General features: G+C 41.2%; 1 protein-coding gene and 1 non-coding gene across 2 annotated transcripts in view; both read left to right on the top strand.

The window, feature by feature from the left end:
• The window catches only part of CCDC178 (coiled-coil domain containing 178), a 135,808-nt gene that overhangs the window by 16,355 nt on the left and 93,981 nt on the right, over positions 1 to 25,472 (top strand). Inside the window, 11 exon segments of the mRNA XM_068158723.1 lie at positions 1,746 to 1,896; positions 4,233 to 4,305; positions 4,434 to 4,574; positions 6,022 to 6,205; positions 8,654 to 8,716; positions 11,114 to 11,275; positions 14,679 to 14,740; positions 14,742 to 14,790; positions 17,849 to 17,970; positions 20,104 to 20,127; positions 22,222 to 22,378. Of these exon segments, the coding sequence (XP_068014824.1) occupies positions 1,746 to 1,896; positions 4,233 to 4,305; positions 4,434 to 4,574; positions 6,022 to 6,205; positions 8,654 to 8,716; positions 11,114 to 11,275; positions 14,679 to 14,740; positions 14,742 to 14,790; positions 17,849 to 17,970; positions 20,104 to 20,127; positions 22,222 to 22,378 (1,188 nt within the window).
• TRNAG-CCC (transfer RNA glycine (anticodon CCC)) lies at positions 4,936 to 5,006 on the top strand. Its single transcript has one exon. It is a non-coding gene; the product is annotated as a tRNA-Gly (tRNA).

Below are 25,472 nucleotides of genomic sequence, written 5' to 3'. Positions count from 1 at the left end.
GACTTCTTTCTCCCCCTCAGTGAAGAAATACTCTAGATTTAGGGGGGGGTGAGGGATGGGGTGTTACCCTACTGTGTATATTTTTTTGGCTTTGTTTTCTCAGCCATTTGCTGGCTTTGTAATTAAAGTCATACTGAAGTTACAGAGGAAGTCAACCTCTCAGCTGCCATCTGAGGAGGATTAGGACAATGTGGTATTGATGGGTGTGAGACAGATCTGTGATGACACAGACTCAAAAGACTGTTCTGCAGCTGATACTCTTCTTTATGTTCAGTGCCATCAGCGAGAATGTGAAGACTGCATGAAACTCAAAATACTGAGTCTGGGGTGCATCACACAGCACAGTCTGCTGTTCTCACACATTTGCTGTGGCTGGTAGTACTGTGCTTTTCCATGAGCCTGTACACAGAAAGTTGTAGCTGAGCAGTAAAATGAGGAGAGAATGACAGCCTATGCCTGTTAAGTGTCTGCCATTAGAATAATTCCACATATCATTTATCTTTTATGGGTGATGTGATCTAAGAAAGCAGAGGTGTTTGAAGTGTTGGGTATCACACTCGTGTTACACGTGTTTTGTGACACTTGGAATGTGACTTTTCAAACAAGTCTTTCTCTGGCAATGGATGGAAATCTTGAAAGCAAATAAAGAAAGATTGTCTATCAAAGTATTGTTGAAGGAATGGTTGTTGAATTAGTGATGAAGTCTCATCATTATTTTTTCTGTTGGTTTACAGTGTTTAAGTATGCAAAACTTGCTCAGGTTTTATTTGGGTTGTAATGCAGGAGATGTGTCTAAAATTCAACTACTATTGGTCTTAGTTCTTCTGTGGTGGATTTATTTTGTTGCTTGGAATGTGTTAATGACCAAGATAGTCCTCTGGGGAGCATGGAGGAAACTCTTCTTTTCTGCCTGCTGAAACAATAATAAGAATGGTGGACAAGCACCAGCCATCATTGTAAAATTTAACCTTATTCCCCTCTGTTTCTTCTGCCTTTCACCATTCTCACACACTGCTGCAACAAGAGGCTTGTGCAAAGTCTATAATGAAGCCTAAAAGTGTGTTGTGAAAGTGTTTTCCTGACAATTGTTGTACTTTCATTATCTCTTTCTGTAATTATGGCAAATTTTCCTTCTATAATGCTGACAAATCTGCTATTCAGAGTGCAAATCAAGTCCTTATCCCCTCTTTTGACCATGCCTACTGTCTGCAAGTTCCCTCTTACATAAGGAATTATGTCAGTAAAAATATTCTTTACCAGTGACATTTGACCACAAGATGGTTGGACCTGATGACCTTAAAGGTCTTTTCCAACTCAGTTCCATGATTTGATGACAGTGCAGTGGATTAAGTGAAAGTGCCTCTCAATTAGTTTCAACCACTAGCAGAGAAAGAAATGGACTCCTATTTTGTTTGATGTGTGAGGTATGGAAAAAAGTCTTGTGCTCATCCACCCCAGTGCCTGTTCAGATGTCCAGTTAGAAGCTGTAACGCTGGCAGGTCGGTTAAGCACAAGTGAACTGGCAGCATGAGTAGTTTTGATGTCTGGCTGAAATGGCATGAACCTGCCAGGGCAGGCATTTTGAGATCCTCTCATGCATACCTGTTGGAGAAATGTAGTAGAGAATCAAAATAAACCTTTACTAATTCAGATCTGCTTTACATATTCCTTTATGGAGAAGGGACTACCTTGGAATATCTCCAACGAGATGGATTCACTTTGTGTGTATTTCTATTAGGAAGGAGTTAAAGCGTTCTGAATTTATTTGGACCGAATGCTGTATGAAGTTAAAAGAAACAGAGGAGAAGATTATAAAGGATGAAAAACACCTTGAGGAGGTAGTGGAGCAAAAAGCAGAAATCCAGGAAGATGCAAAATGTTGGAACAGCAAAGTGAGTCTTGAATATTTATAAACAAGCAAGTAAATGAGTAGCTTTTATTGAAAAGTGCATGAATGCCTGAATATTTCCTATCTTTAAGAGTTAAGGTCCTCTGTAAAACTACAAATACTGATTTGAAAATAAGAGGTGCTAGGTTCTGTAGGACTCTTGTGCCATTCTTCTGTTGTAGAATTCTTTTTCACCTTTATCTATTAAAATGTGCCATTTTTCTTACATCCCTTTAAGTGTCATTTTTAGGTGCTAGATGCATAATCTGCTTAGTAGTGTTTATCTTTTAAACACCGCTTCCAGCTGATTTTAGAAGGCACAAAGATGTGGTGCCGAGGGACATGGTTTAACACCAGACTTAGCAGAGTTAGATAATGGCTGGACTCAATTCTGTAGGTCTTTTCCATCTGAAATAGAAGAATAGAATAGAATAGAATAGAATAGAATAGAATAGAATAGAATAGAATAGAATAGAATAGAATAGAATAGAATAGAATAGAATAGACCAGGTTGGAAGAGACCTTCAAGATCATCGTGTCCAACCTACCACCCAACACCACCTAATCAACTAACCCATGCAACCAAGCACCCTGTCAAGTCTCCTCCTGAACACCTCCAGTGACGGCGACTCCACCACCTCCCCGGGCAGTCCATTCCAATGGGCAGTCACTCTCTTTGTGTAAAACTTCCTCCTGACCTCCAGCCTGAACTTCCCCTGGTGCAGCCTGAGACTGTGTCCTCTTGTTCTGGTGCTGGCTGCCTGGGAGAAGAGACCAACCTCTGCCTGTTTACAACCCCCCTTCAGGTAGTTGTAGAGAGCAATAAGGTCACCCCTGAGTCTCCTCCTCTCCAGGCTAAGCAGCCCTAGCTCCCTCAGCCTCTCCTCATAGGGCTTGTGTTCCAAGCCCCTCGCTAACTTCGTTGCCCTTCTCTGGACTCGTTCCAGCAAGTCAACCTCCTTCCTAAACTGAGGGGCCCAGAACTGGACACAGTACTCGAGGTGTGGCCTAACCAGTGCAGTGTACAGGGGCAGAATGACCTCCCTGCTCCTGCTGGCCACACTGTTCTTAATGCAGGCCAGGATGCCATTGGCCCTCCTGGCTGCCTGGGCACACTGCAGGCTCATGTTCATCCTACCATGATTCTGTGGAAGTGTGCATTTAGTGGGACAGCATAAATGTCCCCTTAAAGTAGACCTATTTCTTTCTTGACTCAAGGTGGCATGTGATGCACTCTTACAGCATACAGAGTGATACTCTATTTTACTGAAAATTCCCCTCTTTTCAGAACAAGTGCTATACTTGTCTGGCATTCATTGTGAAATCCTGTTGTACTTGGCAGTTTAGAATCCGAACTAGGAGTTTTCCACTGACTGACAGCTCCATATGTGGAACCAGTAGAAAATGCCTAAAATAGGATTTAGGAGCTTACAACAAAACTTACATATATATGTGTGTGTAAATAAAATAGGATATTAATTCTGTTTTACATGCCTGGTACTTTTGTTGTTTGTGCATCCAGATCACAGAATCACAGAATCACCAAGGTTGGAAGAGACCTCAAAGATCATCAAGTCCAACCTGTCACCACAGATCTCCTGACTAAACTATGGCACCAAGTGCCACATCCAGTTCCTTCCTGAACACCTCCAGGGGTGATGACTCCACCACCTCCCTGGACAGATAGCTTGTTCCTGCTAAGGATCCATTAAATACAGAATCTAGATCTGTCCTGATCTTCCCACATGTATTCTCTACCCTTATGCTAGCATCTTTATCAGCCCTGATCCTATTTGGTGACACTTGTCCAGACATATTTGAGTTAGGCCAATATCTCTGTAGAGATTGTATAGGTAAGACCTGCTAGGGTAGCTCTGTTGTTTCAGCTTCTGCAGAGGAAAGAAGTGATGAAAACAATGTCCATCAGACTCAGTGAGCAAGCATGCCTTAATCTAAAGCCACTGGAGATGTTTTCCATATCCTATAGATGCTTGCTTCCATAGCATCCTCATCTATCCTTAAGCTCCAGTGGCTAATCCCTCATTGGATCTCTGTGTGGATCTGTATTAAATCAATAGGTACACTGAGATATCAAGGAAAGTCCTGAGGCTGGGAAGAACTTGAGGTGTGATGTCCTGTATGAATTAGCAGGATGTGAATCTCTGCTTACTGATCCTGTGAAGTTTACTGATTCTGCTAGGTTACATCATGATGGCAATGTGCAGCTGAACAATACAGCATGAACTTGCTATGCTTAATATCCTTCCTTTTAAAGTTGTTGTTTAATGATGACAAATATAAGAGATATTTGCATTGCTTAACTTTCAAACTGTTTTCTAGACAGAAGACTTGAATAATGAACTGTCTGATATAAAAATATCACATGATGCTTCTGAAGTCATTAAAGCTGTGGAAGAATTAGGAAGTATTTGAAAGTTGTCTTTACAGAAATGAAGTAAAACTGCTTGCATACAGAAAAAATACCCAAGTGGTGAGTTGAGATAACGTCAGTTTGTGCTGCAGGTGTCTTTATGCTTTAATGTTCATTAAAATCCACCAGGGAGAGTGATTGACAGAATAGAAAGCAAAAGCTTCTCAGTATGAATAAAGCACTGGACATTTTGAAGTGTGAAAATGAAGGACTTGAGGGAGAAAATGCAGAGTTCTTGTGAAAAATCAGAAAGAAGTAATGCCTTAAAAAAACAAATGGGGGTTGGGAGGGGGAAAGCAAGCACTAATTTTTTCACCTAGAATATTCCAAGACTTATCTCCAGGTATCTTGTGACGGAACCTTAGTCTTTTAGATCTTAGTGACACGGTCTTGTCAATGTGATAGTGTTAGCTCATAGGCTGGACTTGATGATCTCAGAAGTCTGTTCCAGCCTCAATATTTCTGTGATCTGAGCAAGATTATTTTAGTCTCATCAGATGAAGAAAGGACAAGGAATCCTTTGTATTAAAGGGCTGTCTTGATCACTAACTGCCTCATGCAACCCATGGCACCTTGGGCTAGTCCTTGGCGGTTTGGCTCTCCTAGGCTGTCAGAAGCACCAGTGGTGTAGTGGTATCATGCAAGATTCCCATTCTTGCGACCCGGGTTCGATTCCCGGCTGGTGCAAGGACTGTTATTACCTGCCGTTCTGTGCAGTTGCTTGCAAGCCTGCGTCTTAAACAATCAGCTTTCCCTCAGCTGTCCCAGCCATCTGTGCTTATACCGTTACCAATGTCAGATGGGCATGGTAGTTACCACTCTTTTATGTAGAGTTCAGAGTTTTAGTAGGACTGTTATACCTCTTGCTGGTGAAGATAGTTAGCTCTATTGCATCCGTGGCTCTTATCACAGTCTCACAGGTGTGTGACTTTACTGAGGTCTCTAGGTCACCTTTTGCATTTTGGAAAGGTCAGATTGGAGTTTCAGCTGTATTGGGACTGAGTTCCTGTCTCCATCGCACTAGCCAACTGCTTGGGAATCACAGTAAGCTGGTTGGAGGTATTCAAAAGCCATCTGGACATGGTCCTAGGTGGCCTTGTTTGAGCAGGCTAGCTGAAGCAGATGATCTCTAGAAGTTCTTTCCAACCTCAGCCATTCTGTGATTCTATGATACAAGTTTACAGTGCAGATATATAGAGGGGAAAAAATAATGCAGTTGTTTTGATATCAATGAACTATCAGGGCTACCAGCATCAGAACAAGAGACACAGTCTCAAGCTGCACCAGGGGAGGTTTAGGCTGGATGTTAGGAAGAAGTTCTTCATAAAGAGAGTGATTGGCCATTGGAATGTGCTGCCCAGGGAAGTGGTGGAGTCACCATCACTGGAGGTGTTTAAGAAGAGACTGGATGGGGTGCTTGGTGCCATGGTTTAGTTGATTAGATAGTGTAGGATGATAGGTTGGACTCAATGATCTCAAAGGTCTTTTCCAACCTTGTTAATTCTATGTTCTATTCTTATACACATGAATAAAGACTTTACAGTTTTGAGGAAGACTTGAGTGTATTCAGCATCAAATGGCAGGATGATGAAATGCTTTGGATGTGGAAATGTTTTAGCTTTACTCGTTCAATAATGGGTTTTACTTTTAATTAATGTACTTTATAAAGCAAAATGTAAGATTGGCTGTTTCATTTCAACAGTGCAAGGGAAAAGAAGGTGTATCAATCAGAAGTAGAAACTGTTTGCAAAAGCATGTCTGAGATTGAACAGAAAATAGCAAGAGCAAATGAAGATCTCTGCAATGCTGAATTGTCCTTCAGCGAAACAAAAAGCAAGCGTGAGGACTTGAATAAAAGCAAAACTGCAGAAGTAATCTCTTACAAGGTATAATTTTTAATTGCATTCATTACTTAGAGTGGAAGAATTGAAAATAATGATCTTTGTAGCAGATAATTACTGCACAAGCATCTTAATAATAACACAGGCTGCCCAGGGAGGTTGTGGATTCTCCCTCTCTGGAGATATTCACAACTTGCCTGGATGCGTTCCTGTGTAATCTGGTGTGAGTGAACCTGCTCTGGCAGGGGGGTTGCACTGGATGATCTTTGGAGGTCCCTTCCAGCCCCTGGAATTCTGTGATTCTGTGATTTTATGATTTTATGATGGCTTATGATTTTAACACTTTAAAAATAGCAAAAAACCCCACCCAGTCTCTGGAAGAGAAAGTAAGTTGGTTGCTAAATGGTCAGAGGTAATGGCAGGCTAAAAAGAAAACTCATGCACCACTCAAGTTGCCGTGGTGGTCTTGTTGATTTCGTACCTTCATTCCTACCGCTTGAGGATGACCATTCTGTCAACAGTGCTTATGCAAAGGCTAAATACAGCAATAATCACAGAATCACCAAGGCTGGAAGAGACCTCAAAGATCATCAAGTCCAACCTGTCACCACAGACCTCATGACTAAACCATGGCACCAAGTGCCACGTCCAATCCCCTCCAGGGATGGTGACTCCACCACCTCCCTGGGCAGCACATTCCATGAAGACATACACAGGGAAGGCAACCAGGTGCAAGTGCTGTTTGCAAGGTAAAAGTGTGAGTGGAGTGCAGAGAAGCTAAGACATCTCTCTACTTAAGCAACAGTTGAGCAGTGGTGAATTTTGCATATGATCATGTAAGGGAAGATGCAATTTATAGTTGGCTGCCTGGTCTCTGCTGATATTCTGAGCGCAATTACCCCCTGCTGTGTCTGAAAAACATGTTTGTCTGTAACCACCAGTTAAACTGTGTCCTTGGGCTACTGAATGGAGTGAAAATATATTCATGCAATCACCAAGTGCTGTCATCAGTCATTCCAAATGTTGCTGCATTTTGGAGAGCAGTCCAGATGCTGCAGTTGGTCTGATAGACTCAGGATTTGGAGTCGGATAATCTGTATGCATATGTGGGCGACGTGGTGTGAGGGGGAGGGCAGGGCTGGGCCACGGGCATGACTTGTTGCTTGGAGCACATGCATAAACTTGCCTTTAGAGGGAAAAGAAAGGGTTTTACTTATTGATTACAGGAATTGTTTTCCATGTGGGCACCGATCCCTGTCAAGTTCCTGAGAATCTTTGGGTTATGACTCTACAGTGATGCTTGGCACCTGGTTTTGTATTTTCCTATGTGGTGTGTAGGAGATGCTTGTCCTCCTTGTGCAGGAACTTCCCTCTCCAAGTGCTGATGGCATACTGTTGTGGAGGCATCCACAAAACAGACAGCCACAGCCACCTGAAAACTGTGGATTTATTGCAGTTAATCTGCTCTCCTTCCAATGGAGTAAATTGCAGATTTGGATGTCAGTTGGGAGAATATTGCTGCACAACTAATGAAACTGTTTGGAGAGATGAACCAAGATGTGCACACACTCATTCACATGAGAAAAATCTCCCCATGGGTACCCAGATACACTCAACAAGGGGGGATGAGGAAATCCCTTTCTAAGGGGAGAAAATCTGACTGCCAGGATGCTTCTCTTTGGAAAGAGCTCTCTACTCTCTCCCTAGCAGAACTCCATTCATACCTTTGCAAGTCTGGCTGTGGTCAGTTAGTTGGAGGGCCAAGTTCTCCAAGCAACAAAAAGACTTCTGAGCCTGGAGGCCCAGCTAATGTCTCCAGATGTCAAGCTGATCTTTATCAGCTTCCAGCAAGCCTCAGCCCCCTGCTCTGTGTCTGTCAGGCCCCTGTGCTTGTGAGGGGTAGGCGATTGTACCTACCACACATATGCACCTTCAAAGTGCAGATGTGGATGTGAATGAAAAAACTTGAATAGTAATCATCAATAACAGAATTGATTGAGTGCATTTCTTTTCTATCGGCTATGCTGTGCCTAGTCTGTCTTAAATAATCAGATTTCCACTCCCTAAAAATTCACTTAACAAGGAAACAAAGCTGTAATTAGTCTGACTTGGTTCTGTAATCCAGTATAGCTATGATGGTCGGCTGACCTGACATACATTAAATTAGATGTTTTCAAGATGCAAGCTATAATCATGTACTAAACAGCTGTTAACCTTGAAGTGAAATGTTCTGGGTTTTATTAGAAATGATTTGAAGCCACCATAAATAAATTACCTTAAATCTGGGAAATATTGTTGCTTTTCCTACAGTATTGTTTCTACACACCTCTTATGCCTGAGGCTCTCTTGCAATTTCCTTTTTTGAATAGTTTTATGATACTTGAGAAAAAGTCTGACAGCTGTGCTTGTCTTTACTCTGATGTTGCTGCTGTCCATTGATTTGTTTTCTTATCCATTGTTTATGGCTTTATTTATTTTTTTTCCTCTGCCAAGAATTCAGAGTCGAATCTTAATAAAGAAATTCAGGACCAAAAAGGAGTTAGGAAAGCAGCTCAGGTAAGCATGACAGTGACTATTTCACTTGAAACCTAAATTCCTTGGTTTTAATTCCTACCATGACTTAACTTTGAACACCTATATGTTCTATGTGACCAACTCACATAGAAGGTTAATGGGTTTTGCTAATTAATGATGCCTGCTGTTTAACAACTAGGGGAATTTAAATACTTACAAGAGCATGAAACACTTCATTTGTGTCCCAGTTATTCACAATAATTTCCAGTTTACTTAAGAAGATAAAGTCCCTCTTGTTAATAATGCATCGATGCAGTGTCATTATCAGTTGAATTTGTATAGTTTTCCTTAGTTTCTGTAGAAACTGGAATCAGATTTTTACCCTACCATATGTTGACACATGCAAATAAAGCACGGGGTGGATCTAACACCAATGATGTCCTCCTGCTGTGAACTATTGAATTCACATCACCACTTTGTCCCTTTTTTTCACAGTCATATGTAGCACTTTTCTCCTGGACTTCATTGGTACTTCTCAACAATCTTTGGACAAGTGTTGATAGTCCTTTAGCTTCTGCCACTGAAAACCCCCATTTGGCATCACCAAAATGGGTATTCCATCTACATCCATTCTTTGCCAGATAGATTCCATCCGCCATCTTCTGCAAGACCATGGATAATGGTAATATTAGAATCAATAAGGTTGGAAGAAACCTCAAAGATCATCAAGTCCAACCTGTCACCACAGACCTCATGACTACTAAACCATGGCACCAAGTGCCACATCCAATCCCCTCTTGAACACCTCCAGGGATGGTGACTCCACCACCTCCATGGGCAGCACATTCCAATGGCTAACAACTCTCTCTGAAGGACTTTCTCCTCACTTGAGCCTAAACTTCCCCTGAACAGCTTGAGACTGTGTCCTCTTGTTCTGTTGCTGGTTGCCCTGGAGAAGAGACCAAACCCCTCCTGGCTGGTAGCTGTAGACAGCAAAAACTCATATTAAATATGAGTTCAATATTCAAACTGCTCTAATAAATACCAAGTCTTAAAGGCTCAGGCAAGACACTAAGTGGAAGCTTCAGGACTGTTTTCTGATGAAGTCCTTGATCTCTGCATTCAGTGTCACCAAAAAGTGACAGGAGACCTTAAAGTGGGGTTGTCAGAACCAAACTCTGGCTTCTCATGGAGCAGCAGCTTTCCAGAAATTACTTCTCTGTTCTATATGATGCTGGAAAATCAATTACCTTCAAAATTTCAATCCAGTAGCACAGAGGCCTTTATGATACAGAAGACCTAGTTAGGTGGATTGACTCTGGCTGAAGAACAGCTGGTCAGGGAGAGAAATATCTAACAGAAATCTCATGGGTTGAGATCAGAACAAGGGAGAGATTATTCATTAATTGCCATCATGGGTAAAAGACACTTAACTCAGGGAAACTGCTTTTTAATTTCTTAGCAATAAAACCAGAGTAGGATAATGAGAAATAAAAGCTGATGTTGCCTTGCTGGAGCGTGTCCAGAGAGGGGCAACAAGGCTGGTGAGGGGTTTGGAGTGCGGGCCTTGTGGGGGGAGGCTGGGGGAGCTGGAGTTGCTTGGCCTGGAGAGGAGAGGGCTCAGGGGAGACCTTAATGCTGTCTACAATTACCTGAAGGAAGGTTGTAGCCGGGTGGGGGTTGGTCTTTTCTCCCAGGCGGCAAGCACCGGAACAGGAGGATACAGCCTGAGGCAGCGCCGGGGGAGGTTTGGGCTGGAGGTTAGGAAGAAATTCTACAGAGAGAGAGTGATTGCCCATTGGAATGGGCTGCCTGGGGAGGTGGTGGAGTCACCATCATTGGAGGTGTTCAGGAGGAGACTTGATAGGGTGCTTGGTGTCATGATTGATTAGGTGGTGTTGGATGACAGGTTGGACATGATGATCTTGAAGGTCTCTTCCAACCTGGTTTATTCTAAATCTAAATCTACTTCTAAATCTTAAAACACCTGCCCCCTACCCCTCCCTTTCTCCCAGGCTCAACGTCATGGCAATCTTGGAGCTGGCTGGTATTTGGCTTTGTTGCACATAGGGGAAGCTTCTAGCAGCTTCTCACAGAAGCTGCCTTTGTCACCCTGCTGTAACCAAAACCTGGCCATGCAAACCCACTACACTTTATAAAATCATTTGTATTTACTCATTTTTTTTTGCTGATTCCTCTGCTGTATTTGTGTTGGTCAGTTCTGCTGGCTATTCAGCTGTTCCTATTCAAGGGCTTCTGACATGCTGACATAATAGCAACTTTTCCTTCATTTTTAATCACCTCATGGTGTGTTTATTGACTTCTGGTCTATTCATGGTGTTTACTGAAGAGTATAAATGTTCATTCAGATTGGGATTTTTCTTGTTCTACTGCTTTTGGAATACTGAAACCCATTTCTATGTATATTTTAATACACAGGCCAGGATTAAAGCTATACATGATGAGCTAGGGGAAAAGCAAAAAGAGAAACTGAAGAAAAGAAAGGAAGATATGAAGAGGGTAGAAGAGATGAAGAAACAAGTAGCTGATCTAGAAACTAAGCGTGTAAGAAGAAAAGATCAATTTAAAGACATCCAGGAGGTAAAAGTAGCAGATTCTGTTCTACTTACTAGCATATTTCTTGCTTTCTGTGCTAGAAAAATGAGTCTCTTCACTTCTGTGGTATTTTCTTGTATAGAAGGGAAGACTCTTAAACATGTCCTTGTTTCCTTTGTATTTCTTTACTTCTTTATAAACTGAGGAGAGCAACTAGTGCCTAATCCCCCAGCCATGGCACGCTGAGAACCTTCTTTGCTTTATGATGATATGGATAAAAGTCTTTCTCCTTTCTTTCAAGAAAGGTCTGGTTTGTATTGTAAGAAAAAGAAACAGAAGTATTTTGTATTAAAACCAGTTCCTCGTCCTACTTGAACTGACTTAATTAAGTACACTCTTCCAAGCATTTATGTTGCTTCTGGTAGATCATGCCTGCTGTTTTAATATAACATGGTTTGGTTGGCTCCTCATTTATGTTAAAGTATGCCCAAAAGGGCATTTTCCTCCAGTTGTCCAGTGATGACCTGGAAGCTTATTCCCCGTATTTGCAGGGCATGCTGGGGGCAAAGTAAATAAGTGTCTCAGTGACCAGGAATGAATGTACACTAAACAGTGTGAAAGAAGAAATTATTTCTTAAGTGCCTGAAAGAGGAGGACATTTTCACTGGACCTTACTACCAGAAAAGAAAAAGCCAAATGCCTTTGTTTTTGTTTCCAAATCAACAGCTGTTGGTGGTTCGTTAGAGGTGGGCACAGGTGAACCTCGTGAGGTTAAATGAGGCCAAGTGCAGGGTTCTGCACCTGTGCTGGAACAATCCTCATTATAAATAGAGGCTGAGGGAAGTGGTGGTAGAAAGCAGTGCCCTGGGAAAGGACATGTGAGTTCTGGTGGATGAGATGTTGGATGTGAGCAGGCTGTGTGTGCTTTGCAGCCAAGAAAGCAAATGGCATCCTGGGCTGCATCAAACAATGTGTTTCCAGCAGATGAAGAGAGGTGGTTCTTCTACTTTGCTCTGGTAAGACCTCCTTTGGAATGCTGGGCCTGGCTCTGGAACCCTTAGCACAGGAAGGACATTAACCTGATGGAGAAACTCTGGGGGAGGGCCATAAAAATGATCAGGGGATTGAAATACCTCTGCTGGGGGTAGGCTGGGGGAGCTGGAGTTTTTCAGCCCAGAGAAAAGGAGGCTTTGGGGAGACCTAACAGTAGCTTGCCAGCACCTGAATGGAGCCTACAAGAAGGCTGCAGAGGGATTGTTTACAACCTGCAGTGATAAGACCAGGGGCAATGGCTTGAAATGAGAGATTTGGGTTAGAGGAAGCTCTTCATTGTGAGGGTAGGGTAGCACTGGAACCTCTTGCCCAGGGAGGTAGTTGAGGTCCCACCTTGGAGATACTCAAGGTCAGGCTCCATAGGGCTCTGGGCAACCTGATCCTAGTGGAGGGTGTCCCTGCTTACTGCAGGGGTTTGGACTGGATGGCCTCTGGAGGTCACTTGCAGCCCAAACCATTCTATGATTGTGTGATCTCTGAAGGTCCCTTCAAACCCCTAACATTCTGTGATCCTGTTGGCAGAATTCAGGCAAGAAGTTTTCAGTAGACCATGTACTTGTTATGGAGAATTCTTACAGCTGAATAGGGTCAAGGTGTTTTCAACCCATTCAGCATAGATACAGAGGTTTTGGGTTTTGCTCAGAGTGCATGTATAGGAATTTCTGCTGCCTCAATCAGAAGCAGCTTTTTGCTGCAGAATCAGTCTTGTAGGTTCAGTGTTTCATTGGCCAACCACCAGCAAATATCTTGTCATGAGAAATTCTCTTCTCTGTTGTTTTTTAGTGTTGTTCTGTCTGAAGGATTCTTGACATAGCCTGTATGCAGCAATACTTGACCATTTTGGGGGGATGTTGAGTGGTTTGAGTTCAGAGAGTGGATTACGTGATAATTTTTCACTGTGACTTATTAGGCTTGCATCAAGAATAAACTACATTAAAAAGAAAAGAAGTTCCTCTAATAGCTAATAGTATTTTCAAAACAACACAGCAATGGCAGTGACTAATGTTGCTAGCCCTTCCCCAGCTAAAAGTAAGTAGAAACAATGTGACAAAGATCACATCATTAGTTTCCCGAAAACCTAGAGAGGTGTGGTGCAAGTTGTACATCAAGGTCTGTAGCTGTAGGTTTGCTTCTGTTTTTGAAGCTCGGAAGCAGAGTTTGCACAAGCAGTTTTGTATGTGGGTAATGTGCAAAAGAATTCCAAGCAAGAACCTTCTCATTAATTAAAGGCTTAAGTTCTTGTTTCAGAATTGAAGCATTAATACCTATTTTAATGTCCTTTGTTATATTGTCTAAATGGAGTATAAAAGTTTGAGTGCTAACTCGTGCTATTTATACAAGCATAGTTAGCAATAAAAAGATTGGCTTGTTACATATATTATTCATGTCTATAATTTGATATTTAGTGCTCACACTAAGGATGAAAAGAGAATTAATGCAATAGACAAGAACTCCTGGTTTGGGTTCTGGTGGATTAATTAAAAAGGAAAGAATGAGTTATCCAAATTTACTTTCTTTCTTCTTCCTCTTGTTAACTGTTAGCATTGAGCTAGCAGTGATAGTGAGTGATAGGCATTTATTTGGGGCTTCATACAAATTCCATGGCAGCTATTCTAAAGACATGTTTTGATCTCAGAACTTTATTTGGATCTTCTTTGGCAGCAAAAACAAAGAGGCATGAGGAGCAGGGCAGGCAGTGATCTATAAGATCATAAACACTATATGGATGAACAGAGATATTTTGGTTATTTTATGTACATTTTTCTCATCCAAAGCAGAGAGTATTTAAACCTCTGCAGTGCAGAAATAGGCATGGAAGAGAAAACAGGAATAGAATCAGAGAATCAATGAGGCTGGAAAAGACCTCAGAGATCAAGTCCAACCTGTCACCCAGCTCATGACTACTAAACCATGGCACCAAGTGCCACATCCAATCCCCTCTTGAACACCTCCAGGGATGGTGACTCCAGCACCTCCCTGGGCAGCACATTCCAATGGCTAACAACTCTCTCTGGGAAGAACTTTCTCCTCACCTCCAGCCTAGACTTCTCCTGGTGCAGCTTGAGACTGTGTCCTCTTGTTCTGGTGCTGGTTGCCTGGGAGAAGAGACCAACCCCCTCCTGGCTACAACCTCCCTTCAGGTAGTTGTAGACAGCAATAAGGTCTCCCCTGAGCCTCCTCTTCTCCAGGCTAAACAACCCCAGCTCCCCCAGCCTCTTCTCATAGGGCTTATGCTTGAGATCTCTCCCCAGCCTTATTGCCCTTCTCTGAGGGCCCCAGAACTGGATACAGTACAATGGGCAACTGTTTAATAACTCATAGTTTCTGATTTCTATAGCATGTAGGACAGGTATGTTTGAGTACAAACACATCTGTTTATTGATAAACTCTCCAGAAGCTGTCCTGTTTGGATCCGAGAGTGCAAGAGCTAAACAAACAGCAGAAGCAAACCAAACAAACTGGAACCAAAGAGAACTACTATGCAGCAACAGTGAAATGATAGACAGGTGAATAATGTCATGCTTGTGTGGCTCTTCTAAAGGATGTGTCACCTCAAAAGTTAGGCTGTAGTTTCTACATAGTTGCCTTGGAACTATATACATGCATAGAGTGTATGCACTATTTTCTGTCTCTTGCTTGAACTAACCATTGAGGTCCATAGCCTTGAGACAGCGTGAAGCAGAAAGCAGAATTGATATTGGGGTCATTGAGAAGTCCTTTGCTTTCTTCATTTGCTACAGTGGCTCATATGGCTTGAGGGGCTTTAGAAATGCGATGGAGAAAAATCAATAAAGGACAAAAAAGATTCCAGTATAATAGGAAGTGCCTGCTGATTGCATGTTTGCTCAGCAGATGGCATCTTCTTGTAAATGATGGCTTGTATCTGCTGTATCAGTTACTAAACTGTGTGATCCACAGGAAGGAATTATTGAATTTCATCACTGAACACTGTGCTTTGTATAAACATGGTTATAAGCATTAGGAGAAGTGAGATTTTTCTTTCTAAGATTCTCTTCATTTTTATTGTTCTTTCACTTTCATATTGTACAAACTTAAGTTAGGTATTACAGCCTCTGACTTGAGTCCTAGAGAATAAAACAAACCAACCCACCAAACGACAAAGCTTTGTGTGTTCAGAGTGCTTTCATGGATCTGGTCATTTGTGTTGAAAAATCTCTGAGACCTCCTATCTGTGACAATCTCAAATTAAGCATTGGAAAATGCATTGATTCACACAGGTTCCTAAATTTGACAGGGAAGATGGAGTTGATCCATCCCTTTCTCTTAAAGATTGTGCTCCACCAAACTGCAGGTTTGTCAATAGATCTTAGAACATGTGGAAATGACTGATGAGGCAGCATACAGATAATCAGTAATTGCATAATGTTCTTCAGTGCATTTATTTCTTTACTTCATTATTATTTAATGCTGCCTTTCCTAGCAACTGTAGAGAACTACATGTGTTAGTTACCTGAGCAATATTTGAGCTGATGTTCTGGAGGAGTATTAGAGAAGAGTTCTTTGTAAGTGGAATAAAACAGCATTGTAAAGCCTGTTCTATGAGATCTGTACAACTCTGAAGTGCCTATTTTAGGACAGGACCAATCATGCCCTGGATGCTTCTGCATTTTATCATTGAATTTGAGGTGACTTAGTTTGGTGAGCTGAAATTTCAAAGTCTAAGAGCTAGATACCTAGTTAAGACCATATGAATTCTACCCCATAGTGCACCATTAGTCTTGCTCAGCATCTGAGAAGGAACAACACTCTTGATGTATTGAACAGATGAATGACCAAGTGCCAAGGCACTCTTTCAGTTTAGGCAGATCCTGGATTGTTAGCCACTGCAGCAAGCCATAAGCAGCAGATATTCAGTCTGGCAATATTGGATCACAGAATGTAGACTATCTCATGATTTTTGCTCTAAAATGTGGTTGAAAATCCCTTGCTTTCCATAATAGGTACCAGATTGCATTGACTCAGTGGCTAGTATTCCAGATGCTTGGAAGCTTTTAGGTTTTATCTGAATCATTTAAAAAGTCCTGAAAAAAAGTGCAGGAAGCCAAAGAGACAAATTCTTCCCTGGCAGTTTTGTCCTAACACAGCTCATAGGTGAACCTGATTCTTTGGCAAAACCCCCATGTCAGTTTCCCTGGGCACGTATTTCTATCTGGTCCTGATGTCTTCATCTCAGGTATCATTATTTCTTCTTAAATGCAGGGCTAGGACAAATCATACTAACATCCTGTATATCACAGGCTATCACATTTCCTCAAGTTCTGCTGGTACTGAGCCTAAAACTAATTTGATTTCTCCCTCAGAGGTTTGAAACTCTCTATGGGCAGTTCAGTTGCATAGGGATTTGCATTAATTACCATGTCTTCATTTTCATTCTGATGATTCTGTGTTCCTGCAAGACACCTGCAACTTCCCTCTAATCCTACACAGATGCATGTGACACCCTAAGAAAGTTCAGAGACCTTAAAAATGTCATGTTCTTATGGCACCTTCATATCTGTGCTAACATCTGTTACAAAAGCTTTGATTCCTCTCTTATTTTTACAGTTGTCTTTTAGGTACACCTTCAAGAAGCACTCCTTTCATCACGAAAAGGATCATTAGACTATGCATCAGGCTACTGCATCTGAAAAATGGGGCAGCATCCAAAGACACACTAAAAATGCTGTTCTTGTATTTAAATACTGTGATTCATTCTTTGTCTACTGAATTGTGAAGTCTTGAAATCTGGTATTTGTAAGTGTGCACTTACATTGTATGTGTATATATAAGGATAATCAAAAGGTATTTTCCTCCCCCTTAATTCCACCCATTTGCATAGCTGCTTAGAGCCCATTAGTATGGGTTACAAACTCTAATGCAGCAAGACCACTTTAGAAGTATCACTCAAATAGAAAACTCCCACCTGTTTACTGAGCTGCTACAGTACTTTGTTTACCTTGTTCATTGTGGGGAAAGCTGCAGCTTTGTTCGCCAGACCCTGTTCCTCTTGAAAGAAGAGTTTGCTTGTGTCATAAATCTTTCAAGTTTTTTGGAGTCCTGTGAGTGTCAGTCACTTTGGGTACAAAGAAGACACTGCAATTTAATTTCTCCTCTATAGAATAGGGACTTTAATGAAAACACTTTGAAATGTAAAGGATTTCACCAGCTTAACGTCAACATCTCTTCGAGTCACATACTTGTAGATGAGGAAAGCAGGCAGGAGTTCAGGAGTCATTCTCTCTGCTTTAATCCTCCACTCTCTGGAGTACAGGACAGCTATGTTATGATATCTAAAAGAGAACAACTCTCTCCTCAGGCAGCTAAATGAAAAATGCCAGTTTTCAGAGATGAGTGAGCCACATCCACTCTGCAGAATGGCAACTGAAAAGACTGTTTCTGTCCCTTAAAGTTCTGTTTCTTTGGGTTCAACTTGATGAATTGTTACCCAGAATCAATAAGGCTGGAAAAGACCTCAAGGATCAAAAAGATCATGTGTTTAAAACACAGTATTTGGGAGTCCAGCCTTACCTACTTTACATGCTATGTGTTATTCTTAATTGCCAGGAAGAAAATTCATTTGTTTCCAGTCAAATTGCTCCAAACTCTCACACTATGGAAAAGTTAAGAAAAGAACTTAAAGAATTAAATGATTTATGGAACAGGAAGCAAATACAGATAAATCTTCAGCTGATCTGGGGTAAGGCCTTCCTATTATCTGAATGTTCAAGGGTAGTTAATTGCTTTCACTGAAGTTATTTAGCAATCTTACTTTATTACTATTACTAAAGATGGTTTTATTATTTCACAGTATTATTCCTAGGAAATACAGGGCATTGTTCTTTAAGTGGAGGATATTTTAGTCTGGTCCCTGCTCCTAGTTTTAAATGCAGCTGTAGAAGTTATTCATGATGAATTGCCTACCAAATTGAATTTTGGGCATCAGAATTGCTTTCAGAAATCTGATCACATTCATGGTCAGTTGCACCCTTAATTAATGGAGGATTCCACGCACTCTGTGTTTTTTTTCTCTGGTTTAAGAATTGTGGACCTACACTTACTGTGACTGATGAGTCCTGAAAATAGTCTCAGGGGGCTCTATCTGGCTGATAATGCAGGCTGCCTTCTAGGCCACACAAGCCTTGGAGGGCTGTATATGCTGATTGCACAGCAGGCTTGCTCTTGAAGGATAAAGGTGAACCTGCTGTGCAATGTCAAAGAGAATGCAGCTTGGATTGTTGAATTCTCCAGGATGACTGAAGAGTGAAAAAGTGATCCTTGTGTCATGATACTGCAGCTCCCTTTCTGTGATCTCATTCACTTATGTACTGCTGGTTTTGAAAGATTCTTGAGTGATAATTCCATGAAAATCTTGACATGGGGGGGGGGGGGGGAGTATTTTTCTATGTGAATTTCAGCTGATTATATAAGGCTAGATAGGGATTTTTTTCCCCCAGTTCTTGGTGTAAACAGAATGATCCAATGTACAGTGGAACTTGCTGGACTTCTATAATAGGAGACATCTTTCCACAACTGAAAAATCTCTTGTTTCCCATAGCTCTTCAGCCAGTAGTTGATAGTTTCATATCAGTGGCCTGTGATGTACAACTTCAAAGAACAAAGGGATAATATCCACACAAAGTTCATTCCAGCAGTTCAGTGTTTCCATGTAGCTGTGACCTTCATCTGTCTTTCAAAGATGATTTTTCCTGCACATTCTCCAATTCCTGGAGCTAAAATAGTAACAACAGCCTCACATTTTTTTTTTATTGATAGCTTGCTTTAATAGATCCTATCTATTAGAACTGTAAAGTAAATATGTATCTCCAAAAAACCCTCTGGCTTCTAAATTATGCATCCCAAAGGTTAGGATTTTTTGGGATGTTTTTTGGTAACTGTCTGAACACAGAAGGGTGCAGCACACAAATTTCTGCATCATGTGCCTTGCTGAAAACAAGCAGCACGCTCCTGCCTCCTGGTTGCCAGAGCATTAAGCCTCTCTGTGCTTGAGGGGCAGAGGAGAAGTTTGGGGTGGTGGGTGTGTTTTCATTACTTACTGCTTCTCATTAGTGAAGATTAATGGTGACAATGTTCAGGGGGGAAAATCAGGCTAATTTACCTTCTATTAATGTTTCCAATAATCTGACACATCACATGGCATTTCATCAATCTGTCTTAAAGTCTGCTCTAGCCATTTCCTGTTATTGTTATGTATACAGTTCAATATCAAATGGACAATATTAAATGAACTGATTTTTCTTAAGAGTGCTGATACTTGCCTGACTTGGTAGGGAAAAACTAGGAATGAAAGATTAATTTGGTTCACTGTCTATAATTTCCAGTTTTTGGGTATGTCATCAGGCTAATTCTAGCCTGAGCTGGTAGAGGAACTTGAGGTGAAGGAGTCCCTACTTATGCTTTCAGTCTTTGCTGTTATGCCTTAAGTACTTCCTAGCATCTTTCTCCAAATAATTCCTCCTTGACTTACCACTAATACAACAAAGAGACCATGTAATAGCTGCTAGACTGAAACAAACATTGACATAGTGTTACCAAAGTAATTTTAATTGGAAATAAATACTTCTTCCACAATCAAGTTGACCACAAAAACTGAACTCTGCTGCAACATTTAGCCTAATCTGCTAACCAAGGGAAAATTAAATGCTACAAGTATCCCATAAAGAAACTGAGAGACCAATGACTTCTGAAAAAAATGTTGTTGTGCTCTTGGAAGACATAAAGGCATGTCCTCATATCTGAAAACTGAACATGAAGAGACCAAATAGCAGCTTTCCTGAAGGGGGTCTACAAGAGGGATGGAGAGAGGTTGTTTACAAAAACCTGAGGTAACAGGATGAGGGGAGATGGCCTCAAGCTAGAGAAGAGCAGTTTTAGATTGGATATTAGGAACAGGCTCTTAGCTATGAGGGTGCTGGAACAGGTTGCCTAGGGAGGTGGTTGTGGCCCCATCCCTGGAGATACTCAGGGTGAGGCTTGATGGGGCTCTGGGCAGCCTGGTCTAGTTGAAGATGCCCTGGCTTGCTGCAGAGGGGTTTGTACTAGATGATTTTCAGAGGTCCTGTCAAACCTTGACCATTCTATGACTCTATAAAATATCTTCCTTTTTTTCCATCTCAGAGGAATTTTGCTGCTAATTAAATTAGAGGGATGATGAACAAATCTTGTGATCTTAAGGTTTGCATGAGGAGCATCCTTGCTTGTATTGGATCCCCCACTCTCTATGTCCATCAGTTCCTTCACTGAGAAGGAAATAAGGACAGGAAGCAAGTCAAGGGGGTGTACCAAAGATTACATAGGCTGGGAGAGTGTTTCAGTGAAAAGGAACTAGGTGATTTCTGATGGATCCCTTGGCCCCTCTTTAGGCAGGGTAAGCACTGATTGTGGAGAAGCCTCAGATGCTTTAATTTTCTGAAAGGGAATTGTTATTCTTCAGAGTTTCAAAGCAGAGATTATGAGGAGGATCTTCTGACCTCCAGAATTCAGAACTAAATTCCAAAACTCCCAAATCCTTCTTATTGATTAGCGGATACTTGGCAGAACAGATGTATAACAGCTTATTATTAGGAACAGGTCCCAGCTGTTCCTAACTAGACAGTGTGAGTGGTTCCTGAGTGGTCAGCATAAGCTTTGCATGACGTTTGTCCTTTCTCAGACTGTTTGGCTTGCTTAAAAAAGCACCTTTTAGTGATAAAATTACATGGAGTTTACACAGCAAATCCTTAAAATTAGAAAAGTAGGCTTAAACTTGTCTCCTGAGCTTCCTTTTGTGTGCATGCTGTGATCCAGTCTTTATTATGCAGCCAACTGTTACAGTACCAACAAGGCTCTAGTTTAGGTTATCTTGCAGAAAATCAGCTTGAAATACTTTTTAATAAGCTTTTGTCTAAAAGTAATAGAAAGGCAGAGCTTAAGAGGGCAGGGTGTTAGTGCAAAGTGAAAACCCATGAAAATTGCTCAACTTCATTTCTTATGTGCAGGTTAGAGAAACCACACTAGGTACGGACAGAGAAACCATATTAGGTATGGATAGAGACAGAAAAAAAACATTACACAAATGGGGTGAAGCTCCCATTTCCAGTCCCAGAAAATAAAGAAATAATGGTTCCCCAATATGCCACAGGACATGGGCTCATGTTTTGTCACATGTCTTTTCATGTGGGAGTGAACCAGTCCATTCTCCAGCCAGTTGTTTTTAAAACACAAGCTGTTTGGTTTTGTTTTTAAGTGGGGTTATCAATCTCCATAGATTCATTGGATGTGGGTTGATAGAGTGTCTTGACATTCATAATAAGCTTCATCCTATAGCTCTCTGCTTTTCAAAAGGGTATCAGGGCCTCTCAATTTAAAAAGGATATTGAGACACTTGAACATGTCCAGAGAAGGGCAATGAGGCTGGAGAGGGGTTTGGAGCACAAGCCCTGTGAGGAGAGGCTGAGGGAGCTGGGGTTGTTTAGCCTGGAGAAGAGGAGGCTCAGGGGAGACATTGTTGTCTACAACTACCTGAAGGAAGGGGGTTGGTCTCTTCTCCCAGGCAACCAGCACCAGAACAAGAGGACACAGTCTCAACCTGTGCCAGAGGTGGTTTAGGCTGGAGGTGAGGAGAAAGCTCTTCACAGAGAGTGTTGTTGGCCACTGGAATGTGCTGCCCAGGGAGCTGGTGGAGTCACCATCCCTGGAGGTCTTCAAGAGGGGATTGGATGTGGCACTTGGTGCCATGGTCTAGTCATGAGGTCTGTGGTGGCAGGTTGGACTTGATGATCTTTGAGGTCTTTTCCAACCTTATTGATTCTGTGATTATTTGCAAGGAGACAGTATCTGTTGTAAAATTGAACATTAAATCTGTAAGTAAAGACTAACAAACAGTGTAGCAGAATATCGTGATTACTTCACTTGATTCTTTTTTGTTTTGTTTTTTAAAGGAAAAAAATCTGTGGTGTAATGTTTAAGCAGCAAAATACTCAGTTGATATTTATTGTTCAAGATGAGCTAGCAGAATATGACAAAAGGTTAAAGGAGGAAGAAAGAACATATGAAGAATTGCTACAGATTAGAAAGCAAAACCTGAAAGAATCAGAAGTGAGTATTAGCAGAGCTGGGTTTCATTATATGAGAAATGAAACAATTGTTTGGTTAGTTCTGACACTTTTTAGGTGTGAAAAGGACACCAGTTTTATGAGAAGTTTGGTATCAGCAGTATCTTTGTATATAGACACAACTACTTCCAAGTAGTTCTCTGGAGTAGAACTTCTCACAGAACTGAAGTCCAGCCAAATCAGTTTGAGAATTCTTGCTAAAGAGTGAGCCAATGATCTGCAGACCTAGATTCTGTCTTCTCAAGGAGAAAGGGCTGCCAAGTGAGTGTAATAAATGTGGATGAAGCTGTTTCTGAGCTGTTAGGAGCTTCTCCTTAAAAGACCCTGATCTGGTTCTTAGGTGTTGCAGATGTAACTGGGGAATCAGAGCTATCTGAACTAGAAGTATTAACACACTGTCATAGCGAAATACAAGGTGTCTCTTGTTTTGCCAGCCTGCATGCTACTGTCTGTGGTGAAATTTACATGTGTAATGAAGGAGTTATACCTTATAGGCATATTTTATCTCTGCTACTTGTAACTACTCTCATAGCATTTCATTACCTTATGTTCCACAGAGACGGCACAGTCCCCAAACTATTGCACTGGCATTTGGTTCAGTGCTGATATCTGCTGTATTAAACACACAGATAAGAGTTCTTTGACATAACAATTCATAATGAGTGCTGGATCACGTTCAGAATGATTATGTTGTGCCTTGTTTTCTTAACCTCAAAACAAGCCTCCTCACTCCTATTTTCTGCTGCTAATGTGATTATTGCAGTTCCAATTAAAGTAACTGTAAAAACAATTACTGTGGGTTTTGAAGACTGAGCGAGACATTTTGAATGACCACAACTCATGAAATGGGAAAATTTGTCCTGATTAGTGTTTACTCTAGGACACATGATAATGTATAGATTATATATATTTATATAGCTTTAAATTCAGACATCTGTCTATACAGGCTTGGACTTCTGATGATCACATTCATGAATGCCAGGTTGGAAAGGACCCCCACAGTCCAGCCTTTCTAGATCATCATAGAATCATTGAATGAACAAGGTTGGAAAAGACCTCAAAGATCATCAAGTCCAACCTGTCACCCAAGACCTCATGACTACTAGACTATGGCACCAAGTGCCACCTCCAATCCCCTCTTGAACATCGCCAGGGACTCCACCACCTCCCTGGGCAGCACATTCCAATGGCCAACAACTCTCTCTGAACTTTCTCCCCACCTCCAGCCTAAACCTCCTCTGGCACATCTTGAGACTGTGTCCTCTTGTTCTGGTGGTGGTTGCCTAGGAGAAGAGACCAACCCCCTCCTGGCTACAAACTCTCTTCAGGTAGTTGTAGAGAGCAAGAAGGTCTCCCCTGAGCCTCCTCTCCTCCAGGCTAAGCGACCCCAGCTCCCTCAGCCTCTCTTTATATGGCTTGTCTTCCAAACCCCTCATGAACTTTGTTCTTCTAACTTTCAGATACATTAAAAGACATTTTTAATTAAGATGTTTAGGCTGCAAATATTTGATCAGAAGGGGTGGTTTTTGCCTTAACTTAAATGTTTTTAATTTAAAAACAAATCAGCATATTCCTTTGATCGCTTTCTCACTGCTATTTTCTTTTAATTTTTTCTTATAGAGAAGCATTTTCCATCTGGGGAATGATATATCAGAAAATCCATGTCCAGTTCTGACATGTTATTTCATCAGATCTTGAGAGTATTGCTAATGAAATAATCTCCAAAATGGCATGTTTCAAAAGGAATTGAGAAATACATAGAGAAGAGGGGGAAATATGATAAGATAGTGCTAAAAGCTGAATTAAGGTATAGGGAAACCAAAGTTAGATCCAGGGGGTTGTTTATCATTGTGGTGTTGGGTGAAATCCACTGGGTGTCTTTTATCATTTACTATTCATCTATTTGTTATCTCTAGACATTCTTTGCAGTCTTGCTGCACTGATACCTTCAGAGCTGTTTCCATCTCATCCTTTCAAAAAATACTGTTAATCAATATTAATGTTAGGGAAGAGCTTTGCTGGAGCATATCCATGTAAACACAAGAGTTACATTTGGAGATAGACGAGAAAAGAGGAGCTTTTTTTTTTAAGAGCTAGAGAGCCGTTGCTCCCTTTAGGCTATTCTGTGTGTGTGCAGGGAAAGGATAACAAATAGTCTGGCTGTAAAATTGTCTTTAATTAGTTGACTCAGTGGCTTCCAACAGTGTGCTACGCTGGTACGTGGGGCTCCCATGTTGCAAGATAGATTTCGGAAGCTTACTCCGTGCTCCTGGGTAGCTTTAGAGTATTGACTTACATGCTGTCCTGTGGGAAGTGCTGGCAGTATTGCCCAAATAACCATCCCACTGATTTTATTGGCTCATAGGGAAGTCAGATACCTTCTCTTCTGAGGAATATGCATAGCTAGAGGTTGGGTGCCATGACAGTAACAATGCTCTGAGTGAAAATCAAAGGGACGTAAAATAGGTTAATAGACATTCTAAAGTATAGCTCTATGTTTCTTCATTGAAAAACAAGCAAATTAGCCCTTGCTGTATTTCAGACAGCACCAGTGTGAACTACTGCAATGGTCTAAAGGATTTGTTTTTAACATACTGATTTCAGTTATTGTTTCTACAAACGCAAAGGCTTTCTGAGATTGAAACCCAGTTTTCATTGTGATTCCTTTACTGATAATACTTCAGAAATACTTGGAGCTTTGCCACAGGTGCTCTTCCAATGGGAAGAAAATGTTTTCTGCAGTTTCTGTTATGGATAGGGGACTTAAAAATTTCCCAGTATTTGCTTTCAAATAGTCTAGTCTCTAATGCTTGAAAATGCAGCTGAATGGAGTAGTAGGAGGATGTGTGTAGGCTTGGGAGCTGAAGAATTAAGGGAAACATTTCAGACACAGGACACTGCCTTTTGTCCAAATACAGTTTCCAGTTCTAGAATTCTTTTCACATCATTCCTTAGATCTTTTTACCCATAATGACAAAGAAAAATCAAATATATGCGCTAGCTGGTATTTCTTTTGGAATGTCTTAAGTGTTTGTGCTGCTTTTTTTTTTGTACTTAAGATGAAGTCAGATTTTGTA

The sequence above is a fragment of the Melanerpes formicivorus genome, unplaced genomic scaffold (genome assembly GCF_026170545.1).
Source record: "Melanerpes formicivorus ecotype bairdi unplaced genomic scaffold, bMelFor1.0.p_v2 SCAF_42, whole genome shotgun sequence".
NCBI lineage: Eukaryota > Metazoa > Chordata > Aves > Piciformes > Picidae > Melanerpes > Melanerpes formicivorus.
This window is presented reverse-complemented; position numbering and strand designations above follow the sequence as displayed.